This window comes from Annulohypoxylon maeteangense, assembly GCF_022496945.1.
Source record: "Annulohypoxylon maeteangense strain CBS 123835 unplaced genomic scaffold GGS22scaffold_8, whole genome shotgun sequence".
Taxonomy (NCBI): domain Eukaryota; kingdom Fungi; phylum Ascomycota; class Sordariomycetes; order Xylariales; family Hypoxylaceae; genus Annulohypoxylon; species Annulohypoxylon maeteangense.
In genome coordinates, this window is record NW_025953255.1 from 1247022 (window position 1) to 1261856 (window position 14835).

At 48.0% G+C, this 14835-nt stretch overlaps 5 protein-coding genes across 5 annotated transcripts; 3 read left to right on the forward strand and 2 right to left on the reverse strand.

Annotated features, from left to right (window-relative positions):
* The first annotated feature begins 3 nt into the window (after positions 1 to 3).
* On the forward strand, positions 4 to 4252 carry GGS22DRAFT_163372 (Six-hairpin glycosidase). Its single transcript, XM_047961346.1, has 8 exons — positions 4 to 608; positions 668 to 706; positions 767 to 884; positions 937 to 1033; positions 1142 to 1769; positions 1830 to 2289; positions 2344 to 3588; positions 3645 to 4252. Exons 1-8 carry the CDS (start codon positions 485 to 487, stop codon positions 4009 to 4011), a joined length of 3078 nt encoding a protein of 1025 aa, XP_047819128.1. The 5' UTR covers positions 4 to 484; the 3' UTR covers positions 4012 to 4252.
* A 426-nt stretch (positions 4253 to 4678) lies between these two features.
* On the reverse strand, positions 4679 to 5941 carry GGS22DRAFT_163373 (putative oligomycin sensitivity conferring protein). The gene is made up of 3 exons (XM_047961347.1): positions 5593 to 5941; positions 5143 to 5460; positions 4679 to 5071 (listed from the first exon to the last, which is right to left on the reverse strand). The coding sequence occupies exons 1-3, from the start codon at positions 5755 to 5757 to the stop codon at positions 4865 to 4867; spliced, it is 690 nt and encodes a 229-aa protein (XP_047819129.1). The 5' UTR covers positions 5758 to 5941; the 3' UTR covers positions 4679 to 4864.
* A 208-nt stretch (positions 5942 to 6149) lies between these two features.
* Positions 6150 to 10000, forward strand: GGS22DRAFT_163375 (uncharacterized protein). Its single transcript, XM_047961348.1, has 5 exons — positions 6150 to 6839; positions 6896 to 7015; positions 7069 to 7335; positions 7402 to 9215; positions 9321 to 10000. The coding sequence occupies exons 1-5, from the start codon at positions 6627 to 6629 to the stop codon at positions 9577 to 9579; spliced, it is 2673 nt and encodes an 890-aa protein (XP_047819130.1). The 5' UTR covers positions 6150 to 6626; the 3' UTR covers positions 9580 to 10000.
* A 228-nt stretch (positions 10001 to 10228) lies between these two features.
* GGS22DRAFT_163378 (charged multivesicular body protein 6) lies at positions 10229 to 11507 on the reverse strand. Its single transcript, XM_047961349.1, has 3 exons — positions 11294 to 11507; positions 10851 to 11214; positions 10229 to 10701 (listed from the first exon to the last, which is right to left on the reverse strand). The coding sequence occupies exons 1-3, from the start codon at positions 11329 to 11331 to the stop codon at positions 10486 to 10488; spliced, it is 618 nt and encodes a 205-aa protein (XP_047819131.1). The 5' UTR covers positions 11332 to 11507; the 3' UTR covers positions 10229 to 10485.
* A 564-nt stretch (positions 11508 to 12071) lies between these two features.
* Positions 12072 to 14625, forward strand: GGS22DRAFT_163379 (AAA-domain-containing protein). Its single transcript, XM_047961350.1, has 2 exons — positions 12072 to 12537; positions 12621 to 14625. Exons 1-2 carry the CDS (start codon positions 12244 to 12246, stop codon positions 14589 to 14591), a joined length of 2265 nt encoding a protein of 754 aa, XP_047819132.1. The 5' UTR covers positions 12072 to 12243; the 3' UTR covers positions 14592 to 14625.
* The last annotated feature ends 210 nt before the right edge of the window (positions 14626 to 14835 follow it).

The window sequence follows — 14835 nt, forward strand, 5'->3', positions numbered from 1 at the left end:
TTTCATACATTCGCCGTGGCTAGAACGATTGAACCCAAACACTGAACCCGGCTAGCTCGCTACATTCTATACATCCTGTGCATCCTGTAAACTCCGTCCGTCCTATCCCGTACATCCTATCCCATACATTTCATACACATCCCACATAGCTACCGACGACTAACGGACTACAAACCCAACGGCTTACCTGAATGAGATAGTCGTGGTCAAGCTCTACTCGCGTACCTGATTTGATTTGATCTGATCTGCAGCTCCAGCGCTTGTCGTGTCTTGCGTTATCACATCTTTCCTCTTTTCTTTAATAGAATCTATACAGGTGTTTCTTCTTCTTCTTATCTTGTGCAGTCGAAACTTATTTCCGACTTATATTTTCCCATAGTTATCCTAAAGTTGGAACTCATTGTCTTACCTTACTAGCTTACGCACGTGCCAGGCGTTACCCCGACTAATGAGCTTGCACTAAGTACCTGAGCAATCTTCAAACATGGTTGTAGTCGACAACTACGAATACCTCACCGAGGAAGAGAAGCGTCTCAAGGAGGATGGAAATCGGATCAAATACTGGAAGAAATGGGGGCCCTATGTTGCTGAACGACAATGGGCCACAGGCAAGCATAGCGAAGGAGCCCCTCCTTTTCGATCTCGCAAACTAACGAGTGGTGTGCAGTGCGAGAGGACTACAGTGCAGATGGTGATGCTTGGAGCCGTGAGTCTATGATTCTAGACATTATAGTACATATCCACACTAACATTCAATAACAAACAGATTTCACTCACGACCACGCACGATCTCGAGCTTTTCGCTGGGGTGAAGATGGTATAGCTGGAGTGTCAGATACTCACGGGTTGCAGAACATTGCCTTTGCTTTCTGGAACGAGCAAGAGTCCGTATTAGAAAATGCCATAGTACGAGTGTAATTTACTGACTATAATTAGCCCCTTCCTCAAAGAACGACTTTTTGGTCTAGCAAACCCCCAAGGCAATCATGGTGAGAGTATCAAAGAGGCTCATTTCCACCTTGATAATACACCTGTAAGCATTGAATATCACCTTAAGCTTTGTCATCACTAACAATTTAATAATAGACAGTAAGATATAGCACAACCCGTTCCACCTGCGCGTTTACTCACGACTGTCTAGCATTCCTATATGAAATACCTCTATAAGTACCCGCAAAGAGCATTTCCATACCAAGATCTCTTAGATACGAACGCCAAAAGAACCAAAACCGATAAGGAGTATCAGCTCATCGACACTGGCATATTTGATGAGGATAGATACTGGGATATCATCATCGAGACTGCGAAGGAGGCAGATGATCCTGATGAGATTCTCTTCCGGGTTACAGCATGGAACCGAGGACCGGAGCCTGCTCCTCTTCATATCATCCCTCATGTCTGGTTTCGAAACACTTGGGCCTGGGGAAGGGAAACCGAAGATAAGAAACCGTCTATCTCAGGGTATTCCGAGAACATGGCCAGGTCGAAGCATTGGAAGCTAGGTAATCGATACTTATTATTATCACCCTCGCCAGGTGTCGGGGTCAGTGGAGATGATGTGCAGCCCGATATCATTTACACTGACAATGACACCAATTATGAGCTTCTATACGGAGGAGAGAACAAGGTTCCGTATGTCAAGGACGCATTCCATAACTACATTGTCGATGGCAAGAAGGAAGCTGTGAACCCAGCTAGGACAGGCACAAAGTGCGCTGCATGGTTCCAGTTCAACGAATCAGGGGGTGTTGCTCCTGGTGAATGCGCTGGTATGTTACAGAGGACAGAAGACTACCAACATGATATACCATACTAACCCCCTTCATTAGTCGTCCGTTTCCGATTTTCAAGAAAGAATGAGACCTACCTAGACGAAGAAATCTTTGATGACATTGTTGAAAAAAGACGAGAGGAAGCAGATGAATTCTACTACAGGATAAGTCCATTGCCGATGTCCGAAGATCTTCGCAATATCCAACGCCAGGCCTTTTCGGGTATGATGTGGTGCAAGCAATACTACCAGTTCATATGGGACCAGTGGGCCAACGGTGACCCTGCTCAACCACCGCCGCCACCTGAGAGGAAGGAAATTAGAAACTCTGAATGGAGGCACCTATACATCGATGACATCTTATCTATGCCGGATTCATGGGAGTATCCCTTCTTCGCGGCCTGGGATTCCGCATTCCACTGCATACCGCTTGCTATGATTGATCCGGAATTTGCGAAGAAGCAGATTGATCTGTTCACTAGGGAATGGTATTGCCATCCGAATGGCCAGCTCCCTGCGTACGTTCTTGTTATTGAACCGTATAATCAATAAAAAGGCTAACTATATCACAGATACGAATGGAACTTTGGCGATGTGAACCCTCCCGTCCATGCCTGGGCTACTTTCCGGGTCTTCAAGATCGAGCGAAAGCTATATGGAAGACAAGACCTTGACTTTCTAGAGAGAGTGTTTCAAAAGTTGCTATTGAACTTCACCTGGTGGGTCAACCGAAAGGACAAGGACGGCAAAAACGTCTTCGAAGGGGGTTTCCTCGGACTTGACAACATCGGCCTCTTCAATCGCTCCGAGCCCTTACCAACAGGGGGGGTTCTTGAACAAGCTGACAGCACAGGATGGATGGCGTTCTATTGCTTATGCATGTTAAATATTGCTCTCGAGCTAGCCAAGCATCGACGAATTTACGAGGATATCGCCTCGAAGTTCTTTGAACATTTCATATTCATCAGCGATGCTATGACTTTCAAACATGGAGATAAGGACGAAAAATCCCTATGGAACGACGAAGATGGTTTCTATTATGATGCAATTTCCTGGGGTGGGCCGTACATTCAACAACTACCTGTCCGGTCTTTGGTCGGATTGATTCCTTTGTATGCAACACTTACTTTAGAGCCAGAGCTGATCAACAAGCTACCATCCTTCAAAAAGCGTGTCGACTGGTTCATGGAGAACCATTGCGATTTGGCGGAAAGGAATATGGCAAGTATTCGGAAGAGGGGTAAGGGTAACCGCATTCTCCTTTCGATGGTAAGCAAAGATAGGTTGGAGAAGATCTTGAAGCGTATGCTCGACGAAGATGAATTTTTCAGCGAGCATGGCATTCGATCACTTTCAAAATTTCATGAAGAAAATCCATACTCCATGGACGTGAATGGCCAAAAGTTCACAGTAGGATACGTGCCAGGAGATTCAGACAGCGGTTTATTTGGCGGCAATAGCAACTGGAGAGGCCCCATTTGGCTCTGTGTGAACTTCCTTCTGGTGGAATCCTTACAGCGGTTCTACCTATTCTACGGACCTAATTTCCAAGTAGAATGCCCTACAGGATCTGGGGAATTCATGCATCTCGGACACGTCTCTGAAGAGATCCAGCACCGCTTACAACACTTGTTCGCCCGGGGCGATGACGGACGTCGGAGTATCAACGCTGGGAATGATACGCTGGACTTTGACCCGAACTGGAAAGACTACATGTGGTTCCACGAATTCTTCGACGGCGACACAGGTCGTGGTTTAGGAGCAACACACCAGTGTGGCTGGACCGGGTTGATTGCTCGCATGATCCACGATACGGGGTAAGTCTCACTTTATGCGGTCACCACATACATTCATATGCTAACATATAGAACAGCATCAGCTGCCGCCTTCCGCAGACGCCGCGTACACCAACAGTAGGCATGGCGCACTACTTCGACGACGTCTTCCACCGGCATGCTGGGACCTCGACGAACGGCTCATCTAGGCCGCACAAAGGCCACATGCGCCGGTCCTCGACGGCACGGTCGATCAGTGCCAGGAGTGACTTCGATGCTTCGGTCAATGGCGAGGAGTTTGACGTCCGCAGCGAGGCGCCCGACGACCCGGAACGGCAGGCGCTGAGACGGGAGGCCGATGAGCATCTGAAGAATTACGTCTCGGAGCAGCTCCAGAGAGTCAAGGACCACGACGACGAGTTTGGCAGGTACGCCGATGTGGAGGAGTATGAGACGCATGTCTGAGGAGGGTTGCGTTAGGGGCCTAATTTGTGGGGTCTGGGACTTGGGAGCTTGGGAGAGGAGAGGAAAAGGGGGTTGGGAACGGGTGGGGAGATGCCTAACTTGCTCGCTTGGATGGATGGCCTAAAGGATACGCAGGCGGATATACATTGGTAGGCTGCATACAGATACAAATACAAGATACAAGATATACGGTAGATGGAATACGAGATTACGAATTTAATGAGATTATACGTGTATGAAGGTGCTTGATGCCCGATCTACCCGATCTATTTGTGATGGATGTGATGGTATGCATAGATAGTAGGTATCTATTGGTGCTTTACTGTATTGGCCTGGTAGGTAACTCATGCTCCCCTATTAGCGGGCCCTTTTGGCCAAAGGATGTTGGAGGTTGTTTATTTGTTTTGGGTCATTGATCTTTTCTAGTCTGTGTCATGTGAATGTGTAAGTACCTAGTAGTTAAGTGAGGGAAACCACGGCAGTGTCTATTCTCTTGGGAATAGTTTGTAGACGGCTTTCCCCTTTACCAGTAACTCTTGATAATAGAAACCATGTTCAAGGACATGATAATACCAAACCCACTTAACTAGATAGACTACGTAAGAGATCTTAAGTTCATCTCTGTTCATACGATGTGAAAGCCTCAATAGCACCTTACGAGGTAGGGTAAGCAATTGAAAATGTTCTCGATTACGTAGGTGGTTGTTCTATGAACGGATGGCTAGAAATGGGGGACGAATGCTTCCTCTATTTTACGAGCCTATACACAAATGGTATCTCAGCGGAGAACCAACCTTCCCGGCGCAAATCGTCTCTCCGTAGCAGCTCCCTCGCTCGCACAAAAGGAAATAGTTTACAGAGTGTCAGTGAGGAGCTTGTTCATCTTGGCAAGCTTGGATGAGACTGAGAGATCGATTGTCCTGTCACCAATCTCCACGACGAGTCCGCCAATGATATCCGGGTTGACTTGGTTGGTGACCTTCAGCTTCTTGCCTTGTCCAACGTACTGAGATTTGGCGACGGCGGTCTCTAGGCGGGAGAGGATCTTGCTGTCCAATTGCTATGATATGTGTTAGCCTTGTCTTAACCCTTCCTACATGGGGTCCGAATTCCGGACAGAAGATGACGTACCTGAGCACTGGTAACGATCAATTCAACCTCTCCACGGGACGCGCTCATGATCTGGCCGAACTTCTCGCAGATTCCCTCGAGTATTCCAAGGCGGTTGTTCTCAGCAAGAGTCGCGAGGAAGTTCTTGACGGTTTCGTTTGCACTTCCGGCACCAACATTCTTCTGTAATTCCGCAATGATGGCGCTCTTGTCCTTTTCGGTAAGAGTAGGAGTGCTTAGGATCGAGGCGAGCCTGGCATCCTTGGAGACAAGGCTGCCTAGGGTGCTTAAGGCCTTCGCAGTCGGGTCAAGGGAGGAAGACTTCACGGCCGCCGTGTACTAAATAGCTCATTGGTCAACACGGTTCATTTTATAATTGTTTAATCCTTTCTCTCCAGTCCTGGCCCCTCCAATTGGACTCTTGACTATTTCCTAATAATAAACATCAAGCTCCGAAAGAGATTGACATACCAGGGCAGTGGCATAGGTACCGTCGAGACCATAGACAGCGACTGGGGGCTTCACTGTTTGGGTAGAAGCGCCAGCGGCGGCGGCGTAGGAGCGTACGGGAGCGCGGGCAAGGGTCCGCTGGGGAGCTGCAGCTCGAATTGAGCGGATCGCCTGTCGAGACAGCATAACGGCGTGGATGGGTTGGGTGCTGGATTCGAAGGGATTAAATGTGGTCGTTTCTCAAGCTCGGCTTTCAATGAAGTTCCAAGTCTGTAAGAAATCCAACCGGCAACTTTAGCGGGCCAACGTTAACCGGAGTGGGTCCTAATCCAAAACGTCCTCTGAAAATTGTAATTGTGAGCTTAGCCACAAATTTGTGTGCAAAGCTCAAGGTGGTGTGGCTGTGGAGCACTATGCTTTGTGGCTCCGGTATGAATCCATGCAAGGTTCTTGGAAGTTGGGCACTTAAGGTTTTGGGAGCGACCAATAGTCTTCCTTACCTCATATTCGTGTCCATTCCTCCGCGTGACTTTTGCCTTCCGCCTTCCATTTTATGGGTCCATGCGCCCAGCGATTTACCATTCTTAACAGCCCGAATCTCGTTCAGATTCAATCCTCGATCTTTCTCACCGTCAACATCTTCCAAAACTAGAAGAGCCATTTTCTTAGGCGCATTTTGTCATCGCCCAACACAAGTGTTCTTTTTTCGCCGTCGCCCTGTTTAGAAGGATTTTGACTTGATTGACTCTATTCTAGGTATACACAGTACTGTGACGCCCGCTATCTACCTAGATCCATTCCCCGTCCATTTCCCGTCCATTTCTCACATTTCCATCACTATCCTCTGCACCAGCAAAAGCAAAATCATTTGCCCTGATCGGTTCCGACCGCAGTTCAGGTTTTAATAGGCCAAGACGCAGATCGCGTTTGGATACATATGATGCAATAGCCAGCCATTGTAGCCATCGTCTTCCTTTCACTTTTACTTTCACTTCATACAAGTATCACCCACAGGACCCTACTTTTCTCACGGTAAGGTTAGGATTACTGTCGTGATGACGAGAGAACGGAAAAAAGTCCCGGCGTCCAATCGTGGCGTACGGGCTCTAACTCGTCGTGCGAAGATGGAAAAAGCCCATCAGACACAACAGCAACATGATGATACGTGGAGAAACTTAAACCCTCACAAGGAGCCGCCCAGAATGAAACACAAGACAACCTTTGAATTGGTCGAGAACTCTGACAAGAAGAAGAAACTTGAATTTGAGGTAGCTATTCGTTATAGAAAGGACGACGATCTTAAAACAATTCTAACTGTCAATAGATTACCACCGATCGAAACCCTCCCCCAGGTTTCGAATTTGTCCCTCTAGGACATCCAGCACTATCTCACACATGTAAAGAGATGTCCAGAGAACAGGATGCCATGATTTTTATTGTCTCTGTGCGTATGGACATCAAATAGTATTTCACAAGTTACTAACACGATTACCTTAGACCCGCGAAAATCCTGATGCCCTAGAACACCACATGAATCGAGTTGGTTACCATTATCGACAAAGAATCGTCGAACAAGCTCGCGAGAAGTTGGTAGCTATTGGAAAGTCTTTCAACGCCCCCAAACTTCACAAGCCTGGCGAACCGGAACCGATCCCTCGAAATCAAGCGGAAATCGATGCTCAAGCTGATAATGTCATAAGAGACCTTTTCCCAAGAATCCCTCATACGGATCGACGCGAAATCATCCAACATGCCTTTCGAAAAGTGCGTTCCTATCCCTAACTCGAATCCGTATTCTGATGTACTAATATGGACCTTTCTACAATATAGGATGGTAAATTCCACGGAGAGTCTAGAGTTGGCATGGTTAAAGAGCTGACATTAGCACGTCGTGTTCAACTTGCTGCACTTGCTCACATTAGGCACACACATACTCGCTATGATGAGCTATTAAAGGAGACTAGTTGGGCTAACGCTCGAAAAGCTGTAGAAAAGCCGTGTCTAGACATCATCGTCAAGTGGCGAGGAGACGAAGAAACCGGTCGCGACCAGCTAGATGAGATCCTTCGTGAAGTCATTGAGATCACTGACACCGAAGAGTCCGAGGATGAAAGTCCAACTGCAGAACCTACTCCGGCGCCCCGTGCTAGCGCGATGCCCACTGGAGTATTGCCGAGGTACACAGCAGAACTAACACAAATGATGCCAGCTGATCACCAGTCGCCTGCTCAGGCTCGAAGACATGATCTATCCGTTCCAGGTGCCCCTACGTCATCCAAACAGAAGGCTCTTGCAAGAGCTGAGAAGAGGAGCGCTCGAAAGACGCAGCGCTTTAGGAGATACGCTGCTGCCGCCGAGGCTCTTGCAGGCACAGCTGGTCGAAGAAGCCATGGCGATGATGCGACTGTGGCTTCGGCTCCCTTCTCTACCGTTCCAGTGGATTTAACTCGGAGTCCCCGTTCCGTTCAAATGCTTGATCACAGCCGTGAGCCAACAGTGGCGGCGCACGGTACTCCCAATGTGGAGCACGTACCTCGTCATTTTGAATTGCGATCAGATCTGCAGCGTTTGAATGCAGGTCCTCGAAGAGAGAGGGTACCCACAATTCCTCACGATTATCCTGAGGCCAATATGCAAGCCTCGCCTCAACGAGCGTATAACCCGGAAAGTTATAGACCCAAAGTTGGGCACGTACCAAACTACGACCGCCCGCAGACTGGACACTCGATGGTAAGACATGGATTACAGGACATGTTATTACAGTCTATTGAGCCCGCATCTCCGCTCGCTCCCCGGCAATCAGATGAGGTTCCTCGTACCTCATACGGTTCGCCTCAGCGCTTTGTAGATGCGCCTCGTATCGTCCCTCGCGCGGTTCATGAACATGTGGACTCTATTCCACGCCCTTGGTCACCTGCGGTCATGAGTAATGGTAATGAATTGATAGCAGAACGCCATCGCCGCGGCAACTATCCGCCTGAGCATGCTGATGCATATACCGGTCCACCGTTTTTTAAGATTAACCGCCAGGATCGTGGTGAGGATCATCGACAGATGCCTGCTGAATATCTTCCGGACAGGCAGGTATCGTTCAGGCCCATTGATGGAGGTTTGCCCCACAACCCGCCAGTTCATAGTCAGGGGATGACACACTACGGTGGTGATACCTCCACTAGAACCCGGGCAAATCCGATTATTATTGATGATGATGCGCAATACCGACATCGTCCAGTAGTTGAGGTGCGACGACACCCTGGCGGAGAGTACCATGCTCCTCCCTTAAGGCAGGCAGAGGCAATCCCTCATCCTCCTATTCGAAGAGATACCCGCGTCCAAAATGACCCCCAAGTCGTATATATTGACACGCCCACCACTCAGCCAAGAAACGCATTTGACTATCGTGGCTCGGCTCACCTTCCCAGTCATAGGTTCAATCCGTATCAAAAGCCAGACGCCCATAGAGTGCCAGCCCCAGGACCACGACATACAATTAACGCGCCTGTGGGTTATGAACCTAGTCATCACAGAGAACCAATGCATAACCAGCACCAGGTTTTTGCGCGGGTAAGATCGCCTGTGAACATGTTTCGAGAAACACGGGCTGAGATGCGGGCTGCCCCTCTGGGGCTAGACCGACCTGATGTGTAAGTGAACTTAATTTGATGTGGAGGTCATACTCTACCTACTTTGAGGGCTTTCTATAATACAAAGGTTTTTACATGTCTTAACATGAGCTAACACGAATATAGGCGCTACGCAAGCACTTCACACCACTACCAAGAACGTCCGGACTTCGCGCCTCTACCAAACATGCAACAAGATCGACGAGACGTTCGATACTATAGAATAGATGAGCATCGTGAGGTTGCGCACCCCCAGGGGGAACATGGACCCAACTACCAACCTCCTCTTATCCCCCCTCCACCCGCGGAACATTACATGGAGCATTACGAGTCTCCACTCCGACAACATGTTCCTGAACGCCGTATGGTCTTCGTAGGCCGTTAGTCCTATATATAATAGGCATTAAAGAATTGTAAATCGACAACGAATCTCCTTGGTCTTATTAATGAGATGGATCGATAGATGGACATGGGGCAGCATTAAGGAAAAACTGGCATCGGCATGATTTGGACCAAATCACATTTGAGATACCCTTTGGCTTTGATGGTTTTCCCCAGCATCACCGCATTGCCAGGCGTTATTGGCGTTTGCATTAGAACAGAAGGCACATAATCGGTGGATGGTCTAGAAGGCTAGGAGTTGAAGGATTGCATTTGCATCTTTGGTTTGCAAAAGCCAACATTAACATACCTTGCCCACCACCAACAAACCCCTTTGATTTAGAACCATCGGCAATATGACAATACCAGAAGGGTATCAAGATGGAGTCTAGAGACAAACTGAATAATAAACATTTGCATATAAATATTTGGACCACTCTTTGAATTAGTGACTGTATATGGGATTTACAAGTTGAATGATGCCTCCATACCTAAAGACAACATTTGTCATTTCTTAGTTATATGACTTTGTTGATGCGATATTATTGTGTCTGGTGTTCATCTAGGTTATACACCTTGTTAACAGTTGGTTTCTACATGCTGGATCAGTGATCATCATATAGGCTCTAGCACTACGTGGTAGAAAGAGAGCATGAGAAAATGAGGAAATTTCCACTTTCTATTCATTGATTATAATAGCCAAAGCAGCCAGCTATCTTCACGATGCTATTCTATATCACCTCTGAAGTAACGCCCAACTTCCAAATCAAAACAGCTCCAGGAGGGTCACCTCCTTGACTCCCGTCGTACTATACACCCAATGTTTCCAACAACTTCTCATGCTCCATCCTCCATTATGCAGTTTATTTCGTAGTTATCTCCCCGTTTGCTCTAGTCAGTCGAACGTAGTTTACGCGGCAAGCATTGCCCTTCGTTCTTGTTCGGGTTCTTGCTCTTGAGGGGCTGCTTCTTCTTGTTGCGTGACCTCGACCTTGGGTAGCTTGGTATTCGGTACGTTTGGCAGCGGTGCTGGGCCGTTGACTTCTAGCTCGAGAGCGGCGAGCTCGTCTTCAACTTCGTCCTCGTCTTGGTTTGTTATCCTGCCGCCTAACATCTCGCTTATTTCCTGTATGATGGAAGATATGCATATTAGCGCGGCAATTCCCATATGTAGGGTGGGTGTAGGGTGTAGGAAGATGGAAGGGTGGGTATGGGGTAGATGAGTAAGGAGATAGATGGATGAGTGGATGAGTGGATGGATGGATAAACACGCACCTTCTGGTAAGCAACAGCATCAGCAGTCTCTCCCATCAGCTTCTCGACGTGTTCGACGCCGCCCATCTCGGCGTGGATCTCCTTCAGCACCTTGGTGCCTTCCTGCAGGCCGAAGACGATGTCCTTCTGGATAAGCGCGAACTCGACGCTGCGCGTCAGCTGCTCGAGCTGGGCCAGCTGGGCGTCGGTCTTCTCGAGCAGCGATTCTTGGTACTTCTTGCGCCGCAGGGCGAGGAGAGCGCGCTTCTTGTCGCCGGCCGCGAGCATCTGGCGCGCTACGGCCGTCTCCTTGTCCGTGAGCACCGTGATGCGCCGCTGGTACTGGTGTAGCTTGTCGCGCTGGAGTTTGAGGTCGAGGATTGCTCTGTGGAGTGGGAAGTGGGTAGATGTTAGTTGTGGACGGGAATGATGGGGATAAAGGGGGGGAATAAAGGGGGACGGACTTGTCCTGGGCGGTTACTCTGCTCTGCTGGTTGCCCATGATCGCCGTACCCTGGAATCTATCGTGGGATCCGAAGCGCGCATTGTTTAGAGGTAGTCGTTTGCTTAGATAGGTAATTCACAGGCGATTGCCTAGTCTAAGGCCGCCTGCTCCGTAACGATATCCGATGTGGTGAGCGTTTTTGAAGCATGTGTTAGAGAGAGGTACATACGTGTAGGACGTCGATGGTATTGCGAGTTTGGCAGGTGGGCATGGGACATGGGACATGGGTAGTTGGCTTATCGATTGCAGGGGGTGAGGCGCATTGTACCTTGTATTTTGTGCAATGACGCACATCATGCTAGGTATTTCGGCATTTCTTAACATTAAATTCAGAATTCGTTCGTTCTAAACTTAATGCCCACGTGAGAATCTTAGTTAAATAATTAGGATGAATTATAAATATTTGGTTCTATGAAGAAAATGAATATTCAATAATGAGCTTCGTTGTCTTTAAAGTGCAGATGCTTGTTCATACTTGGTACATCTTGGGTTCCAATTTTGATTGGCACATGTGATACTTAGGGACTGGTCATGATCTTGGTACGATACATATCTCTTCCACTAATAGAAGGCAGAATCTGGGCCTATTTCAATTCAATGGGGTATTGTTTGGTTCTAAATGGAAAATCACTGCTTTATATTATAACTAGGTACCCTAGGTACCCTTTCTTTGGTGAGGTTTCGTCTCTGACCATTGAGTTGAGAGACCAGTACTTCCTAAGTGCACTACTCTCAACATAGGTAGTAATATCTCGACCCACTTTATTTTTAAAGATCTAAAGTTTCGATTCAATCCAACAACTTTTTCTATATCACCAAGTAATTACATTCACAATACAACAACACCATAAATCCGTTTATGATACTCACCTTGTTCACTTGCTACCTGGCAGGTAGCCTATCACCACAATGCCTCCCAGGACGCTTATAGGCATTGATCGTGATGTTTACCAAATTATTAGAAAGCTCGAAGATGAGCATGAGCGCAACAACTCCGATCGGAATGGAAGCAAGCCACTTAAATTCACTATTTCCGGCGTCTACGATTCTATCAAGCGCTCCAATTCTAGTCTTGGGCGCATGAAGAAGCGACCGTTAGAAGACTCCATCGAACGAGTCCTCCGTCTACGGAAGGAAGAACGAAAGGAAGAAGATGAGGAAGAGGCTTTAGATGAAGCTCCCATAGATTCACCAAAACCTAAGGTAGGCTATTTCCCATATTCCAACACTCATATTCTGCAAATTTTAATATGATTATCGAGTGGCTTGGCTAACATGGCATACAGGAACGCGACTACTTTGTGATGAATAAGCACATCACCAAATCTTGGAATATACCCAAGGCTCAGCAGGGAACCCCAGAAGCAACCACAAGTGATAATGTCTCGGGAGTTGATACGACCGGTGCGGCAACTATCATCGAGAGACTGTCTAACGGGGAAGCTAAGTTGAAAAGGCGAAAGTACGAAAAGCCTAAGGAAGATCGCACTCCGCCCAGTGACGTTTCTCTACTTGATCTCGGCGGTATGGATGATGCTATCAGGGTTCTCGCCGAATCGGTTACGTTTCCTATGCGATTCCCCGAAGTATGTTTGGAAAATGACTTGGAGGCTACTCGAGGCGTTCTTCTGCATGGACCACCAGGTTGTGGAAAAACTATGCTCGCAAATGCTTATGCTGCCTCACTCGGAGTGGCGTACATACCGGTTTCAGCCCCTTCGCTGATCGCTGGCATGTCCGGCGAGTCCGAGAAGAAGATACGAGAACTTTATGATGAAGCGAAATCACTTGCGCCATGTCTTATCTTCATTGATGAGATTGATGCCATCATGGGGAAGAGGGAGAATGCGCAGAGGGAGATGGAAAAGAGAATAGTGGCGCAAATGTTAACCTGCATGGACGACCTTGCACCCCAAAAGTTGGGGGGCAAATTTGTCGTGACGTTAGCTGCGACAAATCGACCAGACAGTATTGACCCAGCCCTTCGAAGAGCTGGTCGGTTTAACCGAGAAATAAGCCTCGGAATACCGAACGAGGCTTCCCGTGAAGCCATTTTACGAAAGATGCTGTGTAACAGCAAACTTTCCCCAGATTTTGACTACAAACTAATAGCGAAGAGAACGCCTGGCTTCGTCGGCGCCGACTTGAAGGATGTCGTTTCTGTTGCGAAGAACGAAATGGTTAGAGCTACCATGTCCCAGCTGGCGCATGCGGGATCTGAAGAGATGGACCTCGACCCAGAACTCGATATCAACCTAGAGCCGGACGTCAATCCGCAGCAAAATATCCCACCAGGACTTCGGCTACATCTTTCAATAATGTCAGCTCCTGCTGAGGCGGTGTCTACAGATAAGCTTCTGCTCACAATGGAACACATGCTCGGTGCGATTGAGAAAGTCCAGCCTTCTAGTAAGAGGGAAGGATTCACAACGATACCGGATACAACTTGGGCACATATCGGTGCTCTTTACGATGTCCGAAAGCAACTCATGCTTTCTATAGTGAAGCCTATCCAGAACCCCGAGCGATTCATCAGCAAGGGTCTTGAAGCCCCTTCAGGTGTGCTTTTATGGGGTCCTCCCGGATGTGGCAAAACTCTGCTAGCGAAAGCAGTAGCAAACGAGTCAAAGGCGAACTTCATATCTGTTAAGGGTCCGGAGCTTCTGAATAAATACGTGGGCGAATCAGAACGTTCAGTCCGTCAAGTATTCAGCCGGGCACGTTCATCCGCTCCATGTATTTTATTCTTTGATGAATTAGATGCTCTAGTGCCCCGACGTGACGGAAACGGATCCGATGCCAGCGCAAGAGTTGTCAACCAACTTTTAACAGAGATGGACGGTATGAATAGTCGGGCAGGCGTCTACGTTGTCGGGGCTACAAATCGACCGGATATGATCGATCCAGCTATCCTCCGTCCTGGTCGGCTAGGAACGAACATCTTCGTCGATCTTCCCGACGCGGATGGGCGGGTTGATATTCTAAAAACTCGCATGAGGCGTCTGTTGCCTTCTTACACGGACTACGATATCTTAGAAGTCGTGGCTCGCGACCCACGGTGCGATGGATTCAGCGGTGCCGACATAGACAACCTACACGTGGCAGCCGGTCAAGCTGCAGTGGAGCGTGCCGACATTAGGGGACCGGACGTGCTCACCCCTGAGGACTGGGAAACCGCTCTTGGAAAGATCAAGCCCAGCGTATCTGTTAGTCACTCGACTAAGTTTAGGGAGTTGAAAGAGCTAGGTTGGGAATGATTTGAATACCCCCTGCCATTAAAACAAAGCGATACAATACAATTGAAAAAATTTGATCATAACAACATTTGACTCGAGAGCAATGAATCGTAGTCGGTGTTCGCCGTGAACCTGAGCAGCTGAGCATGGGTTATATTACACCTAACCCTTTGAGTAAGCAGCATGAGTCGATGCCAATTTTTAACCGTAGTGTTATGCGTACCAATCAATTCTCATGACGACAGTAATCTACGTACCTAAGTAT

What these genes read in the sequence shown, in the direction of transcription:
- GGS22DRAFT_163372 (XM_047961346.1), top strand. Translation starts at nt 485, where the DNA reads ATGGTTGTAGTCGACAACTACGAATACCTCACCGAGGAAGAGAAGCGT. An exon ending in TGAACGACAATGGGCCACAG is followed by an intron (nt 609 to 667) that starts GCAAGCATAGCG and finishes AGTGGTGTGCAG; the next exon opens with TGCGAGAGGACTACAGTGCA. An exon ending in CCGAATGGCCAGCTCCCTGC is followed by an intron (nt 2,290 to 2,343) that starts GTACGTTCTTGT and finishes ACTATATCACAG; the next exon opens with ATACGAATGGAACTTTGGCG.
- GGS22DRAFT_163373 (XM_047961347.1), bottom strand. Translation starts at nt 5,757, where the DNA reads ATGCTGTCTCGACAGGCGATCCGCTCAATTCGAGCTGCAGCTCCCCAG. An exon ending in GTACCTATGCCACTGCCCTG is followed by an intron (nt 5,461 to 5,592) that starts GTATGTCAATCT and finishes TGAGCTATTTAG; the next exon opens with TACACGGCGGCCGTGAAGTC. An exon ending in TGATCGTTACCAGTGCTCAG is followed by an intron (nt 5,072 to 5,142) that starts GTACGTCATCTT and finishes CACATATCATAG; the next exon opens with CAATTGGACAGCAAGATCCT.
- GGS22DRAFT_163375 (XM_047961348.1), top strand. Translation starts at nt 6,627, where the DNA reads ATGACGAGAGAACGGAAAAAAGTCCCGGCGTCCAATCGTGGCGTACGG. An exon ending in AGAAGAAACTTGAATTTGAG is followed by an intron (nt 6,840 to 6,895) that starts GTAGCTATTCGT and finishes AACTGTCAATAG; the next exon opens with ATTACCACCGATCGAAACCC. An exon ending in CCATGATTTTTATTGTCTCT is followed by an intron (nt 7,016 to 7,068) that starts GTGCGTATGGAC and finishes CGATTACCTTAG; the next exon opens with ACCCGCGAAAATCCTGATGC.
- GGS22DRAFT_163378 (XM_047961349.1), bottom strand. Translation starts at nt 11,331, where the DNA reads ATGGGCAACCAGCAGAGCAGAGTAACCGCCCAGGACAA. An exon ending in AGAGTAACCGCCCAGGACAA is followed by an intron (nt 11,215 to 11,293) that starts GTCCGTCCCCCT and finishes CCCACTCCACAG; the next exon opens with AGCAATCCTCGACCTCAAAC. An exon ending in ATGCTGTTGCTTACCAGAAG is followed by an intron (nt 10,702 to 10,850) that starts GTGCGTGTTTAT and finishes TCCATCATACAG; the next exon opens with GAAATAAGCGAGATGTTAGG.
- GGS22DRAFT_163379 (XM_047961350.1), top strand. Translation starts at nt 12,244, where the DNA reads ATGCCTCCCAGGACGCTTATAGGCATTGATCGTGATGTTTACCAAATT. An exon ending in TAGATTCACCAAAACCTAAG is followed by an intron (nt 12,538 to 12,620) that starts GTAGGCTATTTC and finishes CATGGCATACAG; the next exon opens with GAACGCGACTACTTTGTGAT.